At 39.1% G+C, this 21286-nt stretch overlaps 1 protein-coding gene across 2 annotated transcripts in view; it reads left to right on the top strand.

Moving 5' to 3' along the window:
* The window catches only part of TPK1 (thiamin pyrophosphokinase 1), a 354196-nt gene that overhangs the window by 192210 nt on the left and 140700 nt on the right, over positions 1-21286 (top strand). The window contains exon 7 of one of the 2 annotated variants that reach the window (XM_036926206.2): positions 14011-14157. The exons of the other annotated variant lie outside the window; for it this stretch is intronic. Within the exon in view, the coding sequence (XP_036782101.2) occupies positions 14011-14157 (147 nt within the window). The remainder of the gene's footprint in view (positions 1-14010; positions 14158-21286) is intronic. 2 annotated transcript variants of the gene reach the window in all.

Below are 21286 nucleotides of genomic sequence, written 5' to 3'. Positions count from 1 at the left end.
GCTTACCAGGAATCTCAGTTGGATGGCTCATTTGCCAGATAAAATTTCTTATTAATGCAGAGGCTTACAGATAAGCTTGGTGTGGTGCTCCTCTGCAGGAGACGTGCTGACCTTATATAGAAAGGACTATTTTATTTTGAGTTACTGCTGCATCGTGAAGATGCAGAAACTGCAGATGGAGGAGGAAACTGTATCTTGAGGACTTCTGTAAGAATAATGCACAAATAATAGAACATCCTGAAACTGCTTAGTAGATTACAGCATTTTTCCTCCTTATTCTGTGTATACCATAGCAAGACACATTATGTGTGGGAGTACCTATATCCATAATTACAATTATCCACAATGACAGTAGTATTTATATTTTTGAGAAATGATTTTGCTTATAGTTTCAGTCAAGACTGAAGAACTGAAATAACATTGCTGCTTTTCACAGGGATGTATGTATCAGGTTGATATATTTTCAGTGGTACTTTAAGCATCTGGAGAAGAGAAATATATACATAGGAATGCAGTTATTCATTCATATATACATATATACACATACATACACATTCTTCTTTGTGTTAGGTCATGAGCCTAGACATCTCAGAAAATTCCATTTAAATCAGAGAAGATCCACTTTCCATCCCTCTCTTCTTAGTAGCTGGAAATAGAGAATGGCATTCTGCACCCACTGCCATTTGGTATTCCAGTAGTAGTTCTACTTGCATTGCAAGGTCATGGTGCTGGTCCATAACAGCAAGTGGCACACAAAAATCCAGATGCGTAGAGAAGATGTAAGAGATTGCCAGCTTCTTTCCTGGATCTATTATATACCTTCTCCTCTCAACATGTATGTAAATGAATATAATTCCCAGTATGAACAGCTGGATCAAGGTATTTTGAAGCACATTAGGAAATAGGAGTATCAAATTTCAAAGCACACCGATTACATTTTTAAATTTCATCCATTTCTACTACAGATTTTAGATACCTATAAAGTTGACCTTGACCCTAAAGGTTCTGATTTTTTTAAGCAACCGTGTAGCTACAGGAAATTATTTTATAAAGAGGAAATTATTATTGATGTTATAATTATAAATTATTAAATATAATAAATATTTTATCCCAGATGGCAGTCAGGTTGCTGTGATGCTCATGAATGTGGAATACATTTAGCAAAATAGCAAATAGCATGGCTTGTAACTTTAAGATGAACCTGAGGATGGTGAGATGATCAGCTATTTTGTATACATGTATTAGCTGAAGCAAACTTGCAAGACACATGCTTTAAGTAATTAATGTCACTACAGTAGCAATTTTAACATCCTCACCTGGCATTATAAAATGGTCCAATGCATATCTAGAAACCAGAGTGTTAATGACCAAGTGCAAAATTTGCAATCAAAATGTTCTCTATTCTCCCAGAAGGTGGAAAGGGGATAATTAACATCAACTATTTATATTGCTCCAGATTGCAAAGTCTAAGGATCTCACTACAGCAAGTCTGATAGCCACCTATTATAAACTGGCCAATAGAAAATGAGGAGAGTTTTGTACCACTAAACTTTGGGAAAACAATGTCCTCAAAGTACTGGAAATAGCCGAATCCATTCTGTCCAGACATGGAAACCAAGAGTTTCATTTATCACTTTAGACAAAAATATGCAGCGAAGACTTATCTTATGGTGGAAGCAAAGCAGGAATTATTATTGGGTGAAAATGAACCATGATGATGCAAGATAGGGTAATTGCTATCAAAGGATCCCAAGTGCATAAACACTTATCTTCAGGGGAACAAAGCATCTCTTACCAAAGTCGATCTGTTTGCAACAAGGTTTGGAACATTACCTGTCTCTTCTCAGCTTGCTCAGTGGTACTAAAGAAAGAGCATACCGGTTCATGTGCTGGTATCTTATTCTGCATTTTCTGCTGAATGGGGAGAATGACTGTTTAGTGCTCTTCCAAATATTCAACTTTAGTAGGGCAGCATGTATGTTAGAGAATTTTTAGCCAGAGTGAAAAATATCCAGTGCTTTTTGAGTAGTATGATCAAGAATGCAGATTTGAATTTTTTTCATTCATTACCAGGCAATCTTTTAGCATTGATGGACACTTAAATATATATATATCACAAATTGTAATATCCTTTCAAATTCTACATCCAAATAGCTAATTGTTTCTGAATATGATATGAGCTATACTTTGATTTTTCATTTTATACTAAATAACAGTGGTGTTGAAGATGCTATGCTAGGTATTTTGGACATTCTAAATCAAAGATAAAACATCTTTCCATTTCTCAGCACCCCTAATTCTAAAGGAATACCTTTGAGTTATTTTTTTACCCTAGAAATGTCTTCATATCCTGACACTGTAAGAGGTTTGGAGACCATAATTATCTCTAGTAGATGTGTAATATCCTTGATTTTTATTTAGACAGGCTATGATTTTATGTAATTTGACCTACTCATAAATGTATTCCTAACTCTTCAAATAATTTAATTTTCAGCAGAGATAATAGAATATAATCATGTATAACAAAAACCCCATGAGTATGTGTTTTGTTTATTCTACCCAGCTCTCCTTGGCACTCACTTCCTGATAGAGAGAAATGTAAATAGATGCAAATTTGCTCTTGTCATCCCTTGGTGTATTTACATGGAAAGGAAAAGTAGCCCATTTCCACATTGATATACATATCACACTGTTATTTTGTTTATATGCCAAAGGTATCCTATCCCCAGAGATCTCATTGCTGTGGCTTGAAAACCTGTAGCCCAGTTAATCAAGGAAATATTAGTACTCAGGACAGATCTTTGAGGAAAGACAATGCTGTTGTTAAAACCAGGCTTGAAATGTTTAAAGAAACTGAACTTCACCCACAGAAGTCAAAAGAGCATTTCATTATTCTGGGAATGAACTCAGTTGGCATCTTATACTCGGTCATAACCAGGGTACCTATATTTTTAATGTTTTCAAGGATTTCTAACAGCAGTCCTGGGGGTAAGTGATGCAAAACTCAGAACAGGGTGTGCAGAACAGTTTTAAGGCTGAGAAATGTCACAACAGTTATTGATGTTAGATTGTGTGGGGTCAGTATATGGAGAATTTCTAATCTGTCAATAAAGAATTTGGATTTTAACATACAGGTAATGGTAATCCATTAAAAGAATTTTGAACAGAAAGTTTTAAGATAATTTAGAAAAATAGTGTAATGGTTGAATGCAAGCTGAGTTGAAGGATGGAAATTCTAGTGGCAGTAATAAAAGAACCAATTGCTGGATTCTTTGAAGAATAACTCTTCAGTCATTTTCCCCATCAAGAATTTGAGAAAAAAGCATGGACTTTAGAAAATAGTTGTAAGGTATATACTTGGTAGTAACTGATCATCTTGTTTGCCAAAGGTTAAAGCGTGAAAACTATAACCTTTCAGCTAACAAACATTTATTACTTAGAACATATACTTAGTATGCTTTGCTAAGTATTGTAGGTTGAAACATGCAAACTGAATGAGACAGTTTCTGATGAGAATTTGTGGCCCCTGGAGTGGGTGCCCTTGGTAAGCAGATCATCCTTATACACTGTCAGTAGTGCTATACTGGAAGCCTGATGGGATGGGTGAGAAGCCCCTTGGGTGTGAACCTCCTCCTGTCTAAACTGTCCTAGCGCAGGTGGTGACTCAGCGGAGTCTGGAAGATAGGATAGGAGTTGACTGGAGCAAGGAAAGGTTTCATTCTGAGTGTATAAGGTTAAAAGTAAAACTCTTAGGTGTGGGATATCACAGCATAGGCACCCCTGAAAGTGCTAATCACATGTGCACACTTGGTTTGTGCAGTATTCACACTTGTCTTTCACAAGTAACAGAGCAGGAGGCTGGGGGCACACGCACACCCTAACTGGGATGGGCCAGTCTCCCTGGGCCTTCACTGCCACCTTGAGGCCAGTGTATCAAGGAACCCTGCCACCAAGAGTTCCTTCCACTCTGCACGGGGAGCTTGGAGTCCTCTCAGCTGAGCTCCCCGGAGAGGCACAGGGACATACGGTCCACGAGGATATGGGTTGCCTGGGATTTTATGCTGAAACTGTTACCAGGGGATCATGGCCGATCGCAATCAGGAGTTTCCGCACAGATCCTTATCGTTGCCTCCATAGGCTTTCTTCCAAAATGCAAACGAGCTTATATGTATCACTCACGTTTCAGGTATAAATATGTCCCTTTCTCTGCCTTTTATATTTCCTTTAAATGAATGTGTTGAAAACCAAGTTTTGTATAAACATGTTTATAACATTTCTTCATAACAACATATTTACAGTTGACGAAGTTGGATGAAAACACTGTTCAAACAAGTTCTTTTTTATTTTTTTAGAAGGTAGAGGTAGGCAGGCATCCTTTGAAAATACTTAACACTCACCCCACTCTTTATAAGGAAGGGAGAGGGGAAGGGCATGGTCCAGGCCCTGACGTCTGAAATCTTGTGGTGTGTTCTGAGCATTGAAGTATTTCTAAAACGTAAATGGGATGGGAGTTGAGAATGTTATTTATGGGTCAGGATTGGAGGAGACTGGACTTTATCTTGTAGATTCTGGAAAGCCAGGTATATTCTGTGTGTGTCAGTATAGTATATTCTGATACCATAAAATCTGAGATCTTTCATTTCTCTGATGTGTCACTGTACTTGACATCAGTCACTGGGATTGTTGTTGCAGGCTTATTAAAAACATATTTTGATGTTGCTGGGGTTTGTTATATCTGATCATTTTTGCACTGCCTTGATGCAGCTCTTTCCTTCATGGCCTTCTTTGGGGCTTCCATCTTTAAATTAGAGCATCAAACAATTGGTCCAAAGAATGTCATCATTCAAGCTTAACTATAATACAGTACAGATCTTTGAAAGTTAAGGGACGCTTAAGAATAATGCCTAAATTTTAGAGACGCTAGCGTTTAATTTTAAGTTGGCTATGTTAATGTTGTAATTCTCCAACAATAGGGCAAACATTTGTCTTGGTTTACATGGGATGGTCCTGGTTTATGCTTATATTTTTGGTGTAATTATTTATAATGTCCCCCTTTTACTTTCAGAAGTGTCTCAGTTTGTATATTAAATTGTATGGTCACCCTGTCTATCAGCGAGAGCCACAAAGAGATTGTCCATTTATGCATCTCCAGAATTCAATTTATAGAAAGTAAATGTAATTAAGATATGCTGACAGCTGCTGTCCCTGCTGTAGACTCCATGTGTGCTGTACCTAAGTCTTCTTGAGGACAAATGGAGAAAAACATATTATTTTTACTGAAAGGCTTTTCTGCTATAATAGAAAAATGAAATTGCTTCTCCTTTTGGTGTTACATATCCCTCAACTGGTCTTGTCATGATTCTGTTAAGACAAATAATATAAAGCCAAGTTTTTTATTTATTTTCTAAACAAAATAGATGGCTATTATTTAACCTGTTATGGTGAAAGCCAGAGCAATTTACATGGGCTGATAAAAGTGGAAGTAAGTTAGTGTATTTAGTCCATCCCATCCCTTTACAGAAGAGCCACCTAAGTCACAAGGAGGTCCTGAAGCTTACGTGGGGTCACCTGGCTGTTAAAGCAGTGCACCGTCTTACAGCCAGACCCCAGTGTGTCAGCCCAGGGTGTCAGGGTCCTTTCGCTAGACACAACTGCGTGCGAAAAGCCAAAGGCAGCCCTGTTTTCACACCACCCCTGCTTGCCAGCAAGAAAAAAGGTCCATGTAAAATACCCCAACTTGAATTTCGGAGTTGCATAGGAACCAGTTAGAAATTGAGTTTTTACATTTTATATATAACAGAAAATGGCTTCATAGGTGTGTGCTGGATACTTGTGAGTATGTGTGCACAATACATTTTTTACAGTAGTTTATCCATGGAGCTAATAGGATTATAGCAGCACTTTTTCACAATTAGAAACATCAAATCCTTGATGCACCCCAAACACTAGAAAATGCATTAGCCTCTGAGACCAGCTTCTGTTCTTTAGAGGATGGTAGGCATATTCAAGAGTAAACAGACTTGCCCTAGAATATGTATACCCTCTGTTTTATAGCCCTCTGGAATCCACGGGGTAGCCTCACTAAAATCCCCGGTATTCACAACGTCCATATATCTAACTGCAGCACAAACTGCGCTTTTCCCTGAGGATAGCTCTTCTCTGTGCCCATAGTAGTGTCGTTTTGTTTAGTTACCTACTACTACTTTTTCTAGAATGGGCTGTGGAAGTAGAGGTAGGTATCACCACAGCTTTTGGCTGCCTCTGGATCTGTGCTGTCCCAAACTCTAGCCATGAGCCACTTGAGCACTTGAAATGTAGCTAGTCCAAAATTCATGTAAAATACAGAGATTTTGGAGACCAAGTGTGAAAAAAATATAAAATATCTCTAACATACGTTGATAGTTTTTTTCAGCCTTATTGAGATATAACTCTCATAAATATCATTCAGGTTTAAGGGGTACAACATGACGATTTTATACACATAAATATTGTGAAATGATGACAGTAATAGAGCTAGTTACCACCTCCATCAACTTACATAACTGTCTTTTCTTTTTTTTGGTGTGGTGAGAACATTTGAGATTTACTCTCTTGGCAGCTTTCAAGTATATGATACAGTATTGTTAGTTGTTGTCACAAGGCTGTATATTAGGTACCCAGAACTTATTCATCTTATAACTGGAAGTTCATAGACCAACATGTCCCCCAGCCCCAGTGCCTGGCAACCACAATTCTACTGTCTGTTTCTATGAGTTTGTTTTTTTAATTTCCACATGTAAGTACAATAATATGGTGTTTGTATTTCTGTGTTTTATTTCATTTCACCTAATGTCCTCACTGTCCATGTGTGTGACTGTAAATGGCAGGATTTCCTTTTTTCTCATGGCTGAATAATATTCCTCTGTGTGTATCACATCTTTTTTATCCATTTATCTGTCAATGGATACTTAGGCTGTTTCCATATCTTGGCTATTGTGAATAATGTTGCAGTGAATGTGGTAATACAGGTATCTCTCAAGATCCTAATTTCATTTCTTGTGGATAAATACCCAGAACTGGGATTGCTGGATCATATGGTAGTTCTGTTTTTAATTTCTTGAGGCACCTCCATACTGTTTTCCATAGTGGCTGCACCAATTTACATTCCCACCAACAGTGCACAAGGGTTCTCTTTTTGTCCACATTCTTGCCAACACTCATTATCTCTTGCCTTTTTGATACTAGCCATTCTGACAGGTGTGAGGTGATATCTCACTGTGGTTTTAACTTGTATTTCCCTGGTGATTAGTGATGTTGAACATTTTTTCATGAACCTGTTGGCATTTGTGTGTCTTCTTTAGAGCTCCAGGTATCTGACTTTGCCCTGTGTTTCTCCTCTTCCTCTCCTCTCCAGCTATACTTCCTTCCTCCTTCTATTTCTTGAATATGCCAGAGTCTTAGCTACTTCAAGGACTTTGCATTTGCAGTTCTTTCTGCCTAGAATACAACATCCCCATATTTTCTCATGGCTAGCTTCTTTATTTTCTTCAGGAGCCATCTATCTAAAAATTTAGTCTTCAGGCCAGCAGTTCATATCCTCATTCCCTGATTTAAACTCTTCCTCAGCACCTTTTATTATCTAATAATAATTCACTGAACTCCTCTGTCCATTTTTAAATCAGATTGTTTTTGCTATTTAGTTATAGGAGTCCTTTACATATTTTGAGTATTAACCCCTTATCATATAGGTGATTTGCAAATGTTTCTTCCCATTCCATAGGTTGCCCTTTAATTTTGTTGATTGTATCTTTGGCTGTACAAAGCTTTTTAGTTTGACATAGTCCTACTTATTTATTTTTGTCTTTTGGTGTCATATCTAAAAAAATTGTTGCCAAGACGAATGTCAAGGAGCTCTTTCTCTATGTTTTCTTCTAGGAGTTTTATGGCTTCAGGTCTTATGTTTATGTCTTCAGTTCATTTCAAGTTTATTTTTGTGAGGGGTGTAATATAAGTGTTCAGTGTCATTCTTTTGCATGTGATTATCTACTTTTTCCCAAAACCTCAATATCTAAATACAGATTACATGTTCAAATGATGTTTTAGATATTTGCATTAAAGTATTTCTTAAAATTAAACTTACCTCTCTCTTTCTACTTTTTTAAATGTAGCTACTAGAAAATTTAAAATTGCCTAAGTGTCTCCAGCTATATTCACATTGGGCAGTCCTTTTTTTTGTATTTCACTCCTCTTTTACCTGAAAACTCCAGCTCTGAATCTCATGCCATCAGACTGCATCACCCTTACAGCTCATTTCTGTGGTCCTCACTGTGATAGTCCTGTCATGTCCCCTCAGGTCTTGATCAGATTAACATCTAAGTCACCAATACTTTTCTCAGCAATACTGTTTTAAGTCATGGCAAATTCCATGTGTATTTGAATGATCTTTCCAATACATTGATCTTTTTTTTCCCTGAACTTATCCCTTCTGGTTATCTTTTTTACTTCTTTACCTAAATTATTCAAGTCTATGAGCACAACTAGACCTTGGCTTTAACAAGATTTCTAAACCTTCTGTAATCTCTGTTGTATCCATTTGACTCATTCTCTTGAGAACTTTGACTTTAACCAGTTTTCAACTCAGCCAGTCCTTTGATCCATTGGCCATGTTCTTTTACTGTCCTTTAGTTCTTGTTTCATTCCTTCATTTATTCAACCAATATTTATTGGGCACTTGTTATGTACCATGCTGCCTTCTAAGTACTAGAGATAGAAAATATCTGCCATCATGATGCTTTTAGTCTAATGGGGATGACAAATAATAGGACAAGCTAAGTAAGTAAAATACTTAGATGCTATTAGATAAAAGGTGCTGAGGAAGAAGTTTAAATCAGGGAATGAGGATATGAACTGCTGGCCTGAAGACTAAATTTTTAGATAGATAGCTACTGAAGAAAATAAAGAAGCTAGCCATGAGAAAATATGGGGATGCTGTATTCTAGGCAGAAAGAACTGCAAATGCAAAGTCCTTGAAGTAGCTGAGACTCTGGCATATTCAAGAAATAGAAGGAGGAAGGAAGTATAGCTGCAACAGGGAGTAAGAAGAGAAATAGAAGGTGAAGTCACAGAGACACCTGGACATCAAATAATGCACAGCTTTGTAGGTCCTAATAAAAAGAAATTGGAAAACCATCAGAGGATTTTGAGCAGAAGAATGTCGTATCTGCTTTACATTTTAACAGGATTATTTTTGATACTGCATTGAGAACAGATTGTGGAGAAATAATGGCAGAAGCAAAAAGACCCATTAGAGGCTATTACAAAATTCTAAATGAGATAAAATGGTGCCTCACACCCCCTGGCACACTTTGGTCGCTTGAACCATGGTTGTAATGAGGTTTGGGGTAATGAGAAGTAGAGAAATTTTGGATACATATTGAGGGTGGACGAACAGAATTTCCAAAGAGAAGAAACAAGGGGTGTAAGAGAAAGAGAGGAGTTAAGAATGGCTCTGGGATTTTGTCTGGAGCAGCTGATTTGGGGAAGACAGCAGGAGAATATGATTGGAGGAAAGATCACATTCCCTTAGCCATCTCTACTGGACATACAAGTGCAGATGTCAGGTAAGCAAGTGGCGTGTATGAGCTTGGAGTGCAGGAGAGAGGTCTGCCTGGAGCTATACATCCAGGAAGTGTTGACATAGATGCTATTTAAGGCCACAAGCCTGCATGAGAGCAACAAGGGAGAAAATGTAATGACAGAAGAGAAGACAATCAAGAGCTTTTCCCTGGGCTGCTCCAAAGTTAATAAGTTGGCAGAGGAGGCTGAGAAAGACCAACCAGTGAGATCAAGAGAAAATGGTTTTCTGGAAGTCCATCCTGGAAGGAATTCTATCCAGGAGAAAGGGAGAGTGAATTGGTCAGATGTTGCTCATGAATCAAAAAATATCAGAATTAAGAATTGAGCATTGGGTTTTGCAACAACAGTGCCATTGGTAATAGTTTTTGATGGAGTGGCAGGGCCTACCGATCTCTTGTCTGTGTTTATGTGATAATCTCTCCCTGGTCTCCTGGCTTTCTTCATTTCCTCCACATGGTTTATTCTCAGCACTCCCAGCATGGTGCCATTTAAAAATATATAGATGATGTCATTCCCCTGTTCAGAGTGGCTCCCTATTTAATGCTAATAACCATCATGGACTTTAGAATGGCTTAATAGGTCTCTATGCAAATCTAGCACTTACATTTTACTCTGATTTCTTATACTAATTTCTCATTTAATTCTAGCAGCCAGCCTCCTGATACTCCCTGGAAATGCTTGGAGTCGTGTCACTCCCTCGGGGCCTTAAAGCAGTCTGTTTTCAGAAGCGTGCCGCCCCAGCTGTCCATATCCATGGCCAACTCTCTCATCTGCATCAGGTCTTTGCTGCTCTGCCCTTACTCTTCCCACACAGCCTACCTAGCGAGCTTACTTAAAGTTGAAGCACCCTTCTAGCCCAGCATTTTTATCTCCCTCCTCCTACTCTAGTCTCTGTTAGCACTTACCACCTTTTCACATACTACTATACTTTTTATTTTTATTAATTGTGTATTATCCTGCATATGAATATCAACTCCATGAGCAGGACTTTCTGCCTTCTTTACTGATACACCCGAAGGGTTTAGGATAGTTAAATGATGGATAATATTACCTGAAGTAACAATGTGAAATGAATTGCTCTTTTCAAAAGCCACAAACATTGGAACTTTTGCCAAGTATAGAAGTACTGTTTTGTACGGATTAGAGTTTAACTCAGCCTAATCATTAGCATCCTGCCTCTCTGGTTATTTATTCGGATTTTCCTGAGTTTTTATGCTTAGGGGAGGCTCAGTAAATACATGTCTGCCATACTGAAAATACTGCAGCTAGCATCTATGATACGTAGGCCTCCTAGAAAGGGAGATACACGAGAATATCAGCAGTTACAACAAGGTGGGCGTGCTGTAAGGACTGATTATGTTACTTAAATTGGGAGTTTTGACCATCAGTCTGATGCAGATGCAAGGAGACTCAACGCCACGGAGAAGCCTAGGAAATTAAAGGGTCTATCCCGCTTACGGGTCCCAGAGAGGAAGGCACAGCGTGTCATGCAGGGAGCCCCACGGGAAGACATGCAGAGAGCAGGCTCGACCAGGCAGGTGAGCGCAGGCGGAGAGAGAGGGGGTCCCCGTGGGATGTGCCTCATTGGGGGGCAGGGCAAGTGTGCAAGCGAAAGCACGGGAGGGTTTCATCCGTGTGCTTGAGCGTCACTCACTCGGTCCCAGTCAGGGGAGGACAAAAAGGGGGACTGTGGCAGGGACCAGCCTTATCAGCCTGTGTACCATGTGCTCACAGCCTGCTTCAGGGATGTTGAGGCATCAGGAAACTAGAAAGTTTTAAAAATTTACAGTATGCTGGGTGATACTAGAAATGAATGCCAGGGCTTTGGATCCACGTGGAACAGGCACCCGGGCAGTCTGCAAAGTGTCTTGCAGTGGCATTATTGTCCTTAAGACATAAATCTAGCCTTGTAGAACCTATGTAAATATCAGGGGTGGTCTCTGCCTCCTTTCTTTTCTCCTGTCTGCCTCCATATCAGGGACCCTACTCGTTGCAAGAGCTTAAAGTGCAGAAAGGCCCTGGGCTGGCTCTGTGCCACCCCCTGCAGCTTGCACCCTTTCTCTGATGTTTCATCAGTCTCCCTAAATACTTACTCTAGGACAATGGCTAGAAATGAGAACTAATCTTGCTGCCTCTTTATTTTGAAAAATGCGTGCACTGATTTATAGATGTTGCTCATCATCTTCATATCCCAGTGTAGAAGATGAGGATTAAATTCAGCCTCGAAGGTGATGGATCCCTTGAGGCTTAGAGCAGGTGAAACACCAAGAACCTAAAAGCTATTCCAGACCCACATAGTGAATAAACTCTGATCAGGCCTTTCTTCTGATGTGAATTTAGGATTATGTGGGTGGGAAGAGGCCATATGGGAAAGAGCCTCAGCACTTTCTCTTCTCAATCCTTCATATGTAACTTCTTTTAATGTTGTCCTCTTCAACTGAAAGCAAATTCTTTTTAGTTTACCTGAAGTCAGAGATAATGTTTGGGCCCTTCCCCTCTAGTCTGGAGTGGCCTTACTAAAAAGGCCTCCTCAATATGGTTAGAGGCCACTTACTAGGCTTGACACCCCCAAACAAAGCCATCTTCTTGGTAGGTCTTAGCCTAATTGTTTACACATTACCCCTTTCCCCTGAAGGGTTACAGAGGTGCCTGCCTTTGCTTATGTAATGCTTCAGGAGTATATGCTTCCAAGGTGCCTGGCCTGGGCCCTAAATCTGATTCTTAGAGTTCTAGAAAGATCTCCAGAAGTAGTATTAAGTCCTATAAATATGAGGGGCACCTGTCTTAAAATACTGTTGTTTTAACTTGAAACACCCAAAGTAAAAATTCTCCTTCTCTCTACGATCTGATGAAGTCAGAAATAGGTTCTTCTTTGTAACTTACTTCTGTGCTTTGATGGAATCCCATTCTGATTTATACATTCTCACAGTATGGGAATTAATCTATTTCCTTCTCAGGCTCTCAGGCTGACCTGTCCTTTCTTGTAATGTGTTCATTTATTGATTCATCAAACACTTGCAGGTCTCATGTGTGTTAGACACTGTGCACAGGACCCAGATCGTAACCAGCGGACCAGAGAAATGCCTTTGGCCTCATGGAGCTTTATACCACTGTTGTTCCTCCAGGAACTGCGCAGGATCTGTTGGTGCTTGGGTAGCATGTTATTCTTCCAAAATCGTTGCATCTTTAGGGACTAAATGTTATTTAAGATTTTATAATGAACTATTTTAAAACCTAAAAACCAAATACTCAGTATTTTTAAACAGTTTCTCTTTCATTCTAGATAGAATGATTATTATCAGACATAGCATGTAACATTTTCTTAAAATGTTTTAATTAAGCTCTTCAGTTTTTCCTCTTCAATGATTAGTATACCAGCTTTGACTATGCTGACACATTAAAGATTAGGTTGACCAGCAGAAGGAAAAGTAGGGATGGAGAGAGGAGGCAGGCCCTCTTTTTGCATTCTCCTTAAGGCCATGACACACTAGTTATTCAGGAGGACACTCTTTGTCTTCCCTGCAGGGCTTGTTTATCCGTTATCATTCATATAAGCAAAGCATCACAGTAGTATTGCGTACAAGTATCCCAGAAATGTATTTCCAACAATGGGAGAACGTTTAAATAAACTACTACAGTCACAGAAAATGCTCTCCTGAAGGATTTAGGTGAAAAAATAGCATACTAAACTACATATAACAATGGCAAAAATATTAAAAGTGATATAAATAATATCAAAAATAGTAAAGGTAATAGAAGAGTTGCTAACATCTTTTTAAAAATCCCTATGTTATGAACTTGTTCTAGATAATTTACACTTTCATTTAATTATCTCCTTCAATCCTCTCAACAACCCTATCATTTGGGCATAACTACCCTGTTTTTACACATGAATGTAAAAAGGAGGTACAGAGAGTTTCGGCAACATGCTAGGTTCGGCAAAAAGACAATATAGGTCCCCCAGATGCTTGAATTCTCGTGGGATGACAAGCCTATAAAACAGGCTGCAGTGTGTGCGGTGTGATGAAGGACAGGCCCTCAGCTGTGGGGGAGGCATCGGCTGTGGAATCAGGGGAGACTTCCTAATGGAAGCAACGCAGCTTTAAAGGGACAGTTGGATAGTTTTCCAAGTGAATAAGCAGGTGGGAAAACCATAAAATTTGTACGTGAAAGAGCTGGTCTTCAAACTTCACTCTGCCACTCACCCATTATGTGACCTGTAACAAGTAACTTAATTCCTTCATCTGAACAACAGAAGTGATAGCTGCCATTTCTTTATGGCTTATCAAATAAAATACAGTATTGAACTCTCTATTTGGGTGTCTGATGCTATTTCAGTACTTCAGATTCTTTAAACATGTGACTCCCGGTTTTCTTTTGCCTTTGCTTATTTAGGTAGATATGATCGTGACACTGGGAGGACTCGCTGGGCGTTTTGACCAGATTATGGCATCCGTGAGCACCTTGTATGAAGTGACTTGCATCTCTGCTCTGCCGATTATAATCATCCAAGGGGAATCTCTCATCTTCCTGCTCCAACCAGTAAGTGAAGAATGAATATGTCAGCTCTTTGCTTCCATGACACTTTTGACATTTGGGTTGACAAGGAGAAAACATCAGAACATCAGCCCCCTTGCTGTCTGAACTATGAGTGACATTGGCCCTGTGTCTTATTTGTGCCTACTTTAGTCTACTGCCTCTAAAAAGTCAGTGAGCAGAAAAAATGTAGTTTCTCAGAGTTTTCATTTCATGGCTCCCAGAAAAAAAAAGATCTTGTAACTTTTAATTAAATTGACTAAGAATTAAATTTAGCACTTTTGCATTTTGAGCAGCTGAACGTTGAGTGCCACTTGAGAAAAATTTCCACAAAAGAAACATGAAACTTGGTAAATATTTCAAATGGAATTCTCATATATTTTTGGTGTTGTCATTATAATTGGAAACTGGATTTGATTTTTGTTAAGCACTTAAAAGAAAATCCTTAGCGTTTAGCCTTCATAAGTTGCCTGCTTATTAATTTTACTGCTGCAGGATAAACGTCTAATAATGTCATGATTTCATTTCCAATGACAAACATCAAGGAATTTTTCTATCAGTCTAGCACTTAGAAAAGAATTCTTTTTAAAATAAACAAGTTTTATAAGATTGATTAGTGGATTTTAGTCTGAAATCTAATCATTTGGTAACATTCTTAAAAGACAGAGGACAGGTTTTTTTCTTGTTTGCCTGTCATTGTAATGTACTACTTAGAGTATTGTTTCTACCCCATCTGCTGTCCACCGTCTGTAGCATGTCATTACCTAAAAAATTGTTGTGTGGTTAGTATTGTAGGTATAATGCATACTCACCACTGTTCAGCCAGTTTTGCATTTTTTTCTTGTTCTTTGCATTGTCTAGCTTTGTTTACTGGAACACTTTCTATGGGATGTAGAAAGGGAACTGAAGAATGCAGTTTTCTAACTCCATACTGTCCATTTACTTAGTCAACAAACAATTACGGCGTGCCTGCTATTTATCTGTTACTCTGCTAAACAATCGAGGATTAACAGAAATAGTAGCATATAATCTTTGCTCTCTAGTACATGTCCAATGAAGGCGTCATTTATAAAAACATAAACATAAAACAATATAAAAAGATTGGCATATAAACAAGATGAAAGATGATATAATTTGGTCATGAGTGTGATAAGGAAAGCCTCCCCAGAGGCACTCAGAGTTTATTCACTCAGTTGATTCTGCAAATATTTATTGAGCACTTGCTATATGCCAGACACTTCTACAGGGGTACAGAAGCTAACTAATTGGACACTCTTGTTTCATGGAATATACAGTGTGTTGAGCTTACATTGCAGCCGAATCTTCAAGGATGAGTAGATGTTTGTTGTGGGAGATGGGAAAGCCATTCAAGTCAGAAGGAGCCACTAAAGAAAGACAAAGATGCAGGGTGTGTTAGGATCTGTTCCGTGCAGCTGTGTGGAAAAATACCAGATGAGACTAGAAAACTGGAAGTTTGGATTCCTGATTATAAAGAGCCTTGAATTCTACACAATGGAGTGTGAGCTATTTTGCTGTTACAGGAAGTCATTAAAAGGTTTCCGTTAAGGTGTGATACGCACAAATACACTTCTTAGATTTCTTTTAGGTAGGTTAAATACCTGTAATTTCCCAGCGATAACTGAAGTGGGAAATGTACCATTGTGAATCACTGAGCTTTATCACATTACATTGAACTGATAAGATTATTGCTAAAGTAGTCAACTAACTTGTCTCTGTGTAGATACCCTAGTTAATAGATTGCTAGTTAGTTAAAGCTGCAGTCCAATAATTTTTAAAAAGTAATATTGGAAGAAAAAGTCACATCTGAAAAATGACTCTGCTCTTAAGATCTTTCCACTGTTCGGACGTTCTGGACCTTCCCTGCCATGTGTATAGCTATGGACTTCCTAAAATGTGTTTCACTGAGGAGTCCTTGAATTTGCTCCATCTGCAGATTGCCATCTGAAATCAGTTTGGAAAACTCTCAGCCTTTATGCTTTCAAATACTGTCTCTGCCCTATTCTTTGTCCCCCTTTTTCTGTAACTCCACTTAAATGTATTTAAGATCCTCTAATTGCATCATATATATCGCAAAACCCCTCTTTCATACTCTCTGTTTCAATCTCTCTGGGCTGCCTTCTGAAGCTCTTCATCACTTGGATTCCACTCCACTCTTGTTTCTATTTTGCTACTTCAGTTGTTTCTGTTTTGCTGCTAACCCAGCCAATGAGTTTTTAATTCCTGCCACGAGTCTTCCTTTTATAGGCTTGCCCTTTACTCACATTTTCAAGACCCTTTCTTAAAACAATTGTCATACTTATTTTATAGTCTAGAATAATTCTAATATCTGCAGTCTTTGTAAGTCAGCTGTCTTTTATATCCACTTTGGCTTTTATATTTTGTAACCTTGATTCCTTCTGTGTTTTGTGATTTTTCACCATGACCTCATATTTCTGGGAACTTTACCTGTGGGAATTATTTGAAATATGAGTTAAAAGTGAGTCCAGAAAGAATTGAGAGTGGACTCCTGACCCAGTTGTTTATAGGCACTAGTAACTGAGGACATCTTATTTGAGATTTTTGGGGACCTGCTAAGTAGTGTGAATTCTGGAGTTTGACTTCCGGTTACAGACACTCAGAGGGGACTGGCTGCCTCGTCTCAGCAACCCAGTGCCAAGGTTTGGTGGGGCAGTTTTCCTAGCAGTCCAGAGGGGGTGTTACTTATATTCATGCTCACACTGTGTGTGTTTATATGGTGCAATCTCCTTTTACTCAGCCCTTGGGCAGGCCTTGGGCCTTGTCTGCTGATGACCTTCCATACTTGGAGTCTTTCGAAACTGAAGTTCAAGGTCATCTGATTTGATAAACACCAAATATTTAAAAGATAGAGTCAAAATATTTTAAAGTCTTCAGTCAAAACTTAGATTTTTTGGCTTCTGAGTGGTCTTTAAAAAACAAAACAGATGTTTGATGCATTTTAAAAGATTCCTTTTAATGTTTTATTCCTAGCATTTTTTATTGCTTGAAGTTGGTCAGGGGATTCATCTGCCATACCACTTCCATAAGTCAGGTCCTGCACTGACTGATTTTAGCCCCCAAATCTCAGAGGCTTAACTGAAGGTCTCATGAATGGAATACCTGGTTGGTTTGGGCAGCCCCCTCCACTCCCTGTCCAGGCCATCAGGAACGCTGTGGGGGCAGGAGAAAGGACTGCTAGGGAGTGGCACCACGTACCTGCGTCTCGTGTCACCTCTGGTGTATGGGAACATAGTTTGGCCACTCCAGCCCACCTGCAAGGAAGTCTAGGAAAGGAAGGCTGGGGTCCCTGAAGAGGAGACCTCACGTGAGCACAGAACCTGTCTGTCAAACTGCCACTGAAGTTTGGAATCATAACCCTACATAATTTCTAAGAACATTTCTTTTCTTCTTTTGTAAAGTATGTTCATCTTTAGTTCATTGTTAGAGCAGAATCCCCAGTTCTCCAAATACAATCATGTTGAGAGTACTTGCATATCCTGCATGCCCCAAAAGAATGCCCTCTAGATTTTCTTTCTGTTGATCTGAATTTTGTCTCACTGAAACCACTAGAAAAAGTAATTATTACCTGGTGTGGGACCAGAAGCTCAGGCAAGGCCATGCCCTCCGTCAAGTAGAGGAGTGACCATGTTAGCACAGGCTTCCACCTCTGGAGCCGAGGGCTGGCTTTGCTCCTGTTTGATGCTCGATTCTAGGGGAATCTTCCTGGAGACACATCCTGTGTCCCTGCTCTTCAGTCACTTTTAGGGAGGGAATTAGTAGTTAGTGAGACAATTAGTGATACAAATGCAAAAGTCGAAATGAGTAAGTTTGAGGGTTTAATATGTGAACCAATCTCATGTAGTGTACTACACCTGAGCAGTTTTAAAGGTACGCTTACAAATGTACGAACACTAAAAATCAAAAGCTGTACTAAAACTTCTGCATAGAAGCATTCTACCTCCTGGAAGTAGGACTCACATCCTTGGAGCCAAACTGACTCTGCCAAGTATATTTTCATGTAACTGTGTCGTAAACGTTATCCGTGTACTGAGTATACAGACGTATTAGATGTCAGACAGTATGCATATTCTGGGGGTTTATTCAGAAAGGATGTCTATGGATACTGTTCATTGTTAAGAGGACTTCCCAAGATCGCTAATCATAATTAGTAGAAACACCATAAATTGTAACCGTTTTTAAGTATTGTGGAGCTAGGTTCAAAAAAATCAACCTAGTATGTTATGCATCAGTGTCAAATAGAGAATGGTATGAAGTTTCTTAATTTATTTTTTAATTAAAGTCAACAAATAGCTGTTCTTGAAAGAAGATAATTTGGGAACTTTTAAAATAAGCATCTTATTTGAGCTTCATAACAATACTGTGAGGAAAGTGGGTCAGATCCTCCAGTCACACAACTAGCATGTTTTCCTTAACACTTCTCCCGTTTGTCACCCTATGCTTGCTCCTTCGTGGGGTTAATAGACTACATGCAAAAAGAGATGCAGTCCAGAGGCTGGTGGTTATCCATAGACATTGTAAAACTGGGCAATGAATAACAACAGCCAGTTGGCAGGTCTATATGTGTGTGTATATATAAATGCATTATATATATATGTCTTTGCTCTCCACAACATTATTTTCAAATAAGATGAGTCTTAGATATACTTTAAGGCTATGTCTCACCTTGTTGTTTTACCCTAAGTTAAACAAAAATGACTTTCTGAATTCTCCTCAATGATAACAAAATCTAAATACTTCAAAAGTGGTAAAATTAAATATGAATGTTAATTATTATGAGGCTTATTTTTGAGACTATGTCTTCTGCATTTGTTCTATAATTGTTGGTTGTCTGAAACTGAAGATGATGGCAAAAGGGATGAGGTGTCTTACGGGAGGGGTTTGTTTGGCTGATAAATGCTTTCGTGCTATGCCTTGGTATGGGAACTACTGCCATGCCTACCACAGGCCTTCAGTGGCCAGGACAGCTCATGACCATGGGACTAAAATGTGCTCTCTTGAACCTTCTAAAAAAGCCTCCTGACCCCCAAGTCATCTTAAGCTTTCTGTAATGTCCTCTGTGTCTTTGAGAGAGCCTGAACTTGAGACCTTGGCCTGAACATTGTATAAATCAGTTATCATCCCTCACTCGTTGGTCATATTAGTCATTTGGAACCGACCTGTGCATTAGGAGCAATTCGTTCAAAGTTGTATAGGTTGTTCCAGCCTTAAGTCTTGCATCTATATTCACATTTAAGCCCCCTTCCTGTGATTTATTTTTGTTAATTTCAAATTAAACTTTAAAACAAGGAGATAATGGTGTAGTTCCCAGGTCTTGATAAGAATGGAAGAAGGGAAACTTTTAGCTGGTTGATTTTGTAATATATGATGACCTTTTTTGTTTTATTATGTTTTGGCATATTTCACTTAGTGTGGGTCAGAATGTCATTTTGAGTGAAGACCTCTCTAAGTAGCATTTACTTTGAAGGAATGTTCTATCTGCCTTTTTTAAATAGAAAACTAAAAATAGAATGCAAAATGGCTCTCCTTTAAAACCAAGCATCCCCCTTTTACTTCCAAAAATGTGTTCTGAATAAGGGACCATGACCTTTTCTGAGTAGGAGATGTTATGATATCAGTGAGAAACATTTTACATGTGAAACATTCCCAATATCCAGGAGTAGATGGCTACACGCCTGCCGAAGACAGCCAGGCAATCCCAGCCGTGTTCATCATGCCGACCATGCCAGGTGCAAGCAGCTTGGGGTTTCACACACATACTTTCTCATTTTCTGGTCCTTTGCTTCTCAGGAGTACAGAAACATTAGCTTCTGTACACTGAGCATAAATTATCTATTATCTGCAAGTTTTATGGCAGTTGGTAATACAAGTTAATAGGATTTATGACCAAGAAATGAGATGTCCAAGAGTTAATAGGGTGTGCCTTTTACATTATCCTAAACCTTGCTCAGTGATTCCTATTCAGGATTCCAGCATCTGATGTGGGAGAACGGTTGTTACAGAGCAGATTTCTGTCAGTTTTTATCTCACTTGAACAAACTTCTAAATATGTTATAAATATTTCTTCCTCATGATCTTAGTCATATTTACTACTACTTGTTTTCTTTCTTTCACTACACCAATTATTTAGTCTATAAATACCTGGCATTTTATGCATTATACGTTTGTAATGCTGGTAATGAATCTGGCAGAAATATGTTAATAGTCTGATAAAAAGATGCTGAATATTCATGATGTTAATTTGGCATGCATGATGGTTTCCACGGAGAACTGACGGTTTGGACCTGTCCACCCACATGTACACATGCCCAGATCAATCTCATCAGTGATGACACCAGAAAAGTGACTCTCAGGGTGACTTGGACAGAGAGGCAGTTCTGGACAACCCCGACTCCTCACCACTGATTACCCAAAATGTCTCTTCTTTGAATGGCCATTACTGTTTCATTCTTGCCCTGTATCTTCTCCTCATGTAATTTCTGTTGTCAGTTGGCCTTTTATAATTTCTAGTGTACACTATATAGTAACATAGTACCATTTAAATATTAATGCAAACCATATAAAGCCTTAAAGATCATTTTATAGAGGAGCAATTGCAGGGCTTAAAGGTAAAGTGACTTGCCCAGGGGTATGCACAGTATTTCTCAGCAAGAACGTTTGTGCTGAAAGTGAAGCAGACTGTATGCGGCAATAGGCTACATAAGCCCTGCCGGGCATTTCGGAGCTAAGGATGGCCGGCCACGTGGGGCTCTTGCAACGTCCCCGTCCTCTTCCATAAGGCAAATTGCCATCGCCATTCCTTCCCCTGTCCTACTCCCACCTGAGCCTCCTTCGCTGGGAAGGGTCAGCCCCTCAATGTCTGACCTAAACGCATATTACCTTCAAACTGGGTCCTTGCCTTGCTTACTCGTTGTCTTTGGCTTGTCTTTCTACCATGCCAGGACCGCATATCCTTCTGCACACGGGGTACATGCAGACACACATCTTTCCCCTTGCTTCAAACTTGGCTGAGCTTTCTAGGGAAAATGTTTCCATGACCATTCTCTGTTTTTCTTCATTCCTCTTCTGTGTGCTTTTCTTCCTCCTCCTCTACATGGCA

This window comes from Manis pentadactyla, chromosome 7 (genome assembly GCF_030020395.1).
Source record: "Manis pentadactyla isolate mManPen7 chromosome 7, mManPen7.hap1, whole genome shotgun sequence".
Lineage (NCBI taxonomy): Eukaryota > Metazoa > Chordata > Mammalia > Pholidota > Manidae > Manis > Manis pentadactyla.
This window is presented reverse-complemented; position numbering and strand designations above follow the sequence as displayed.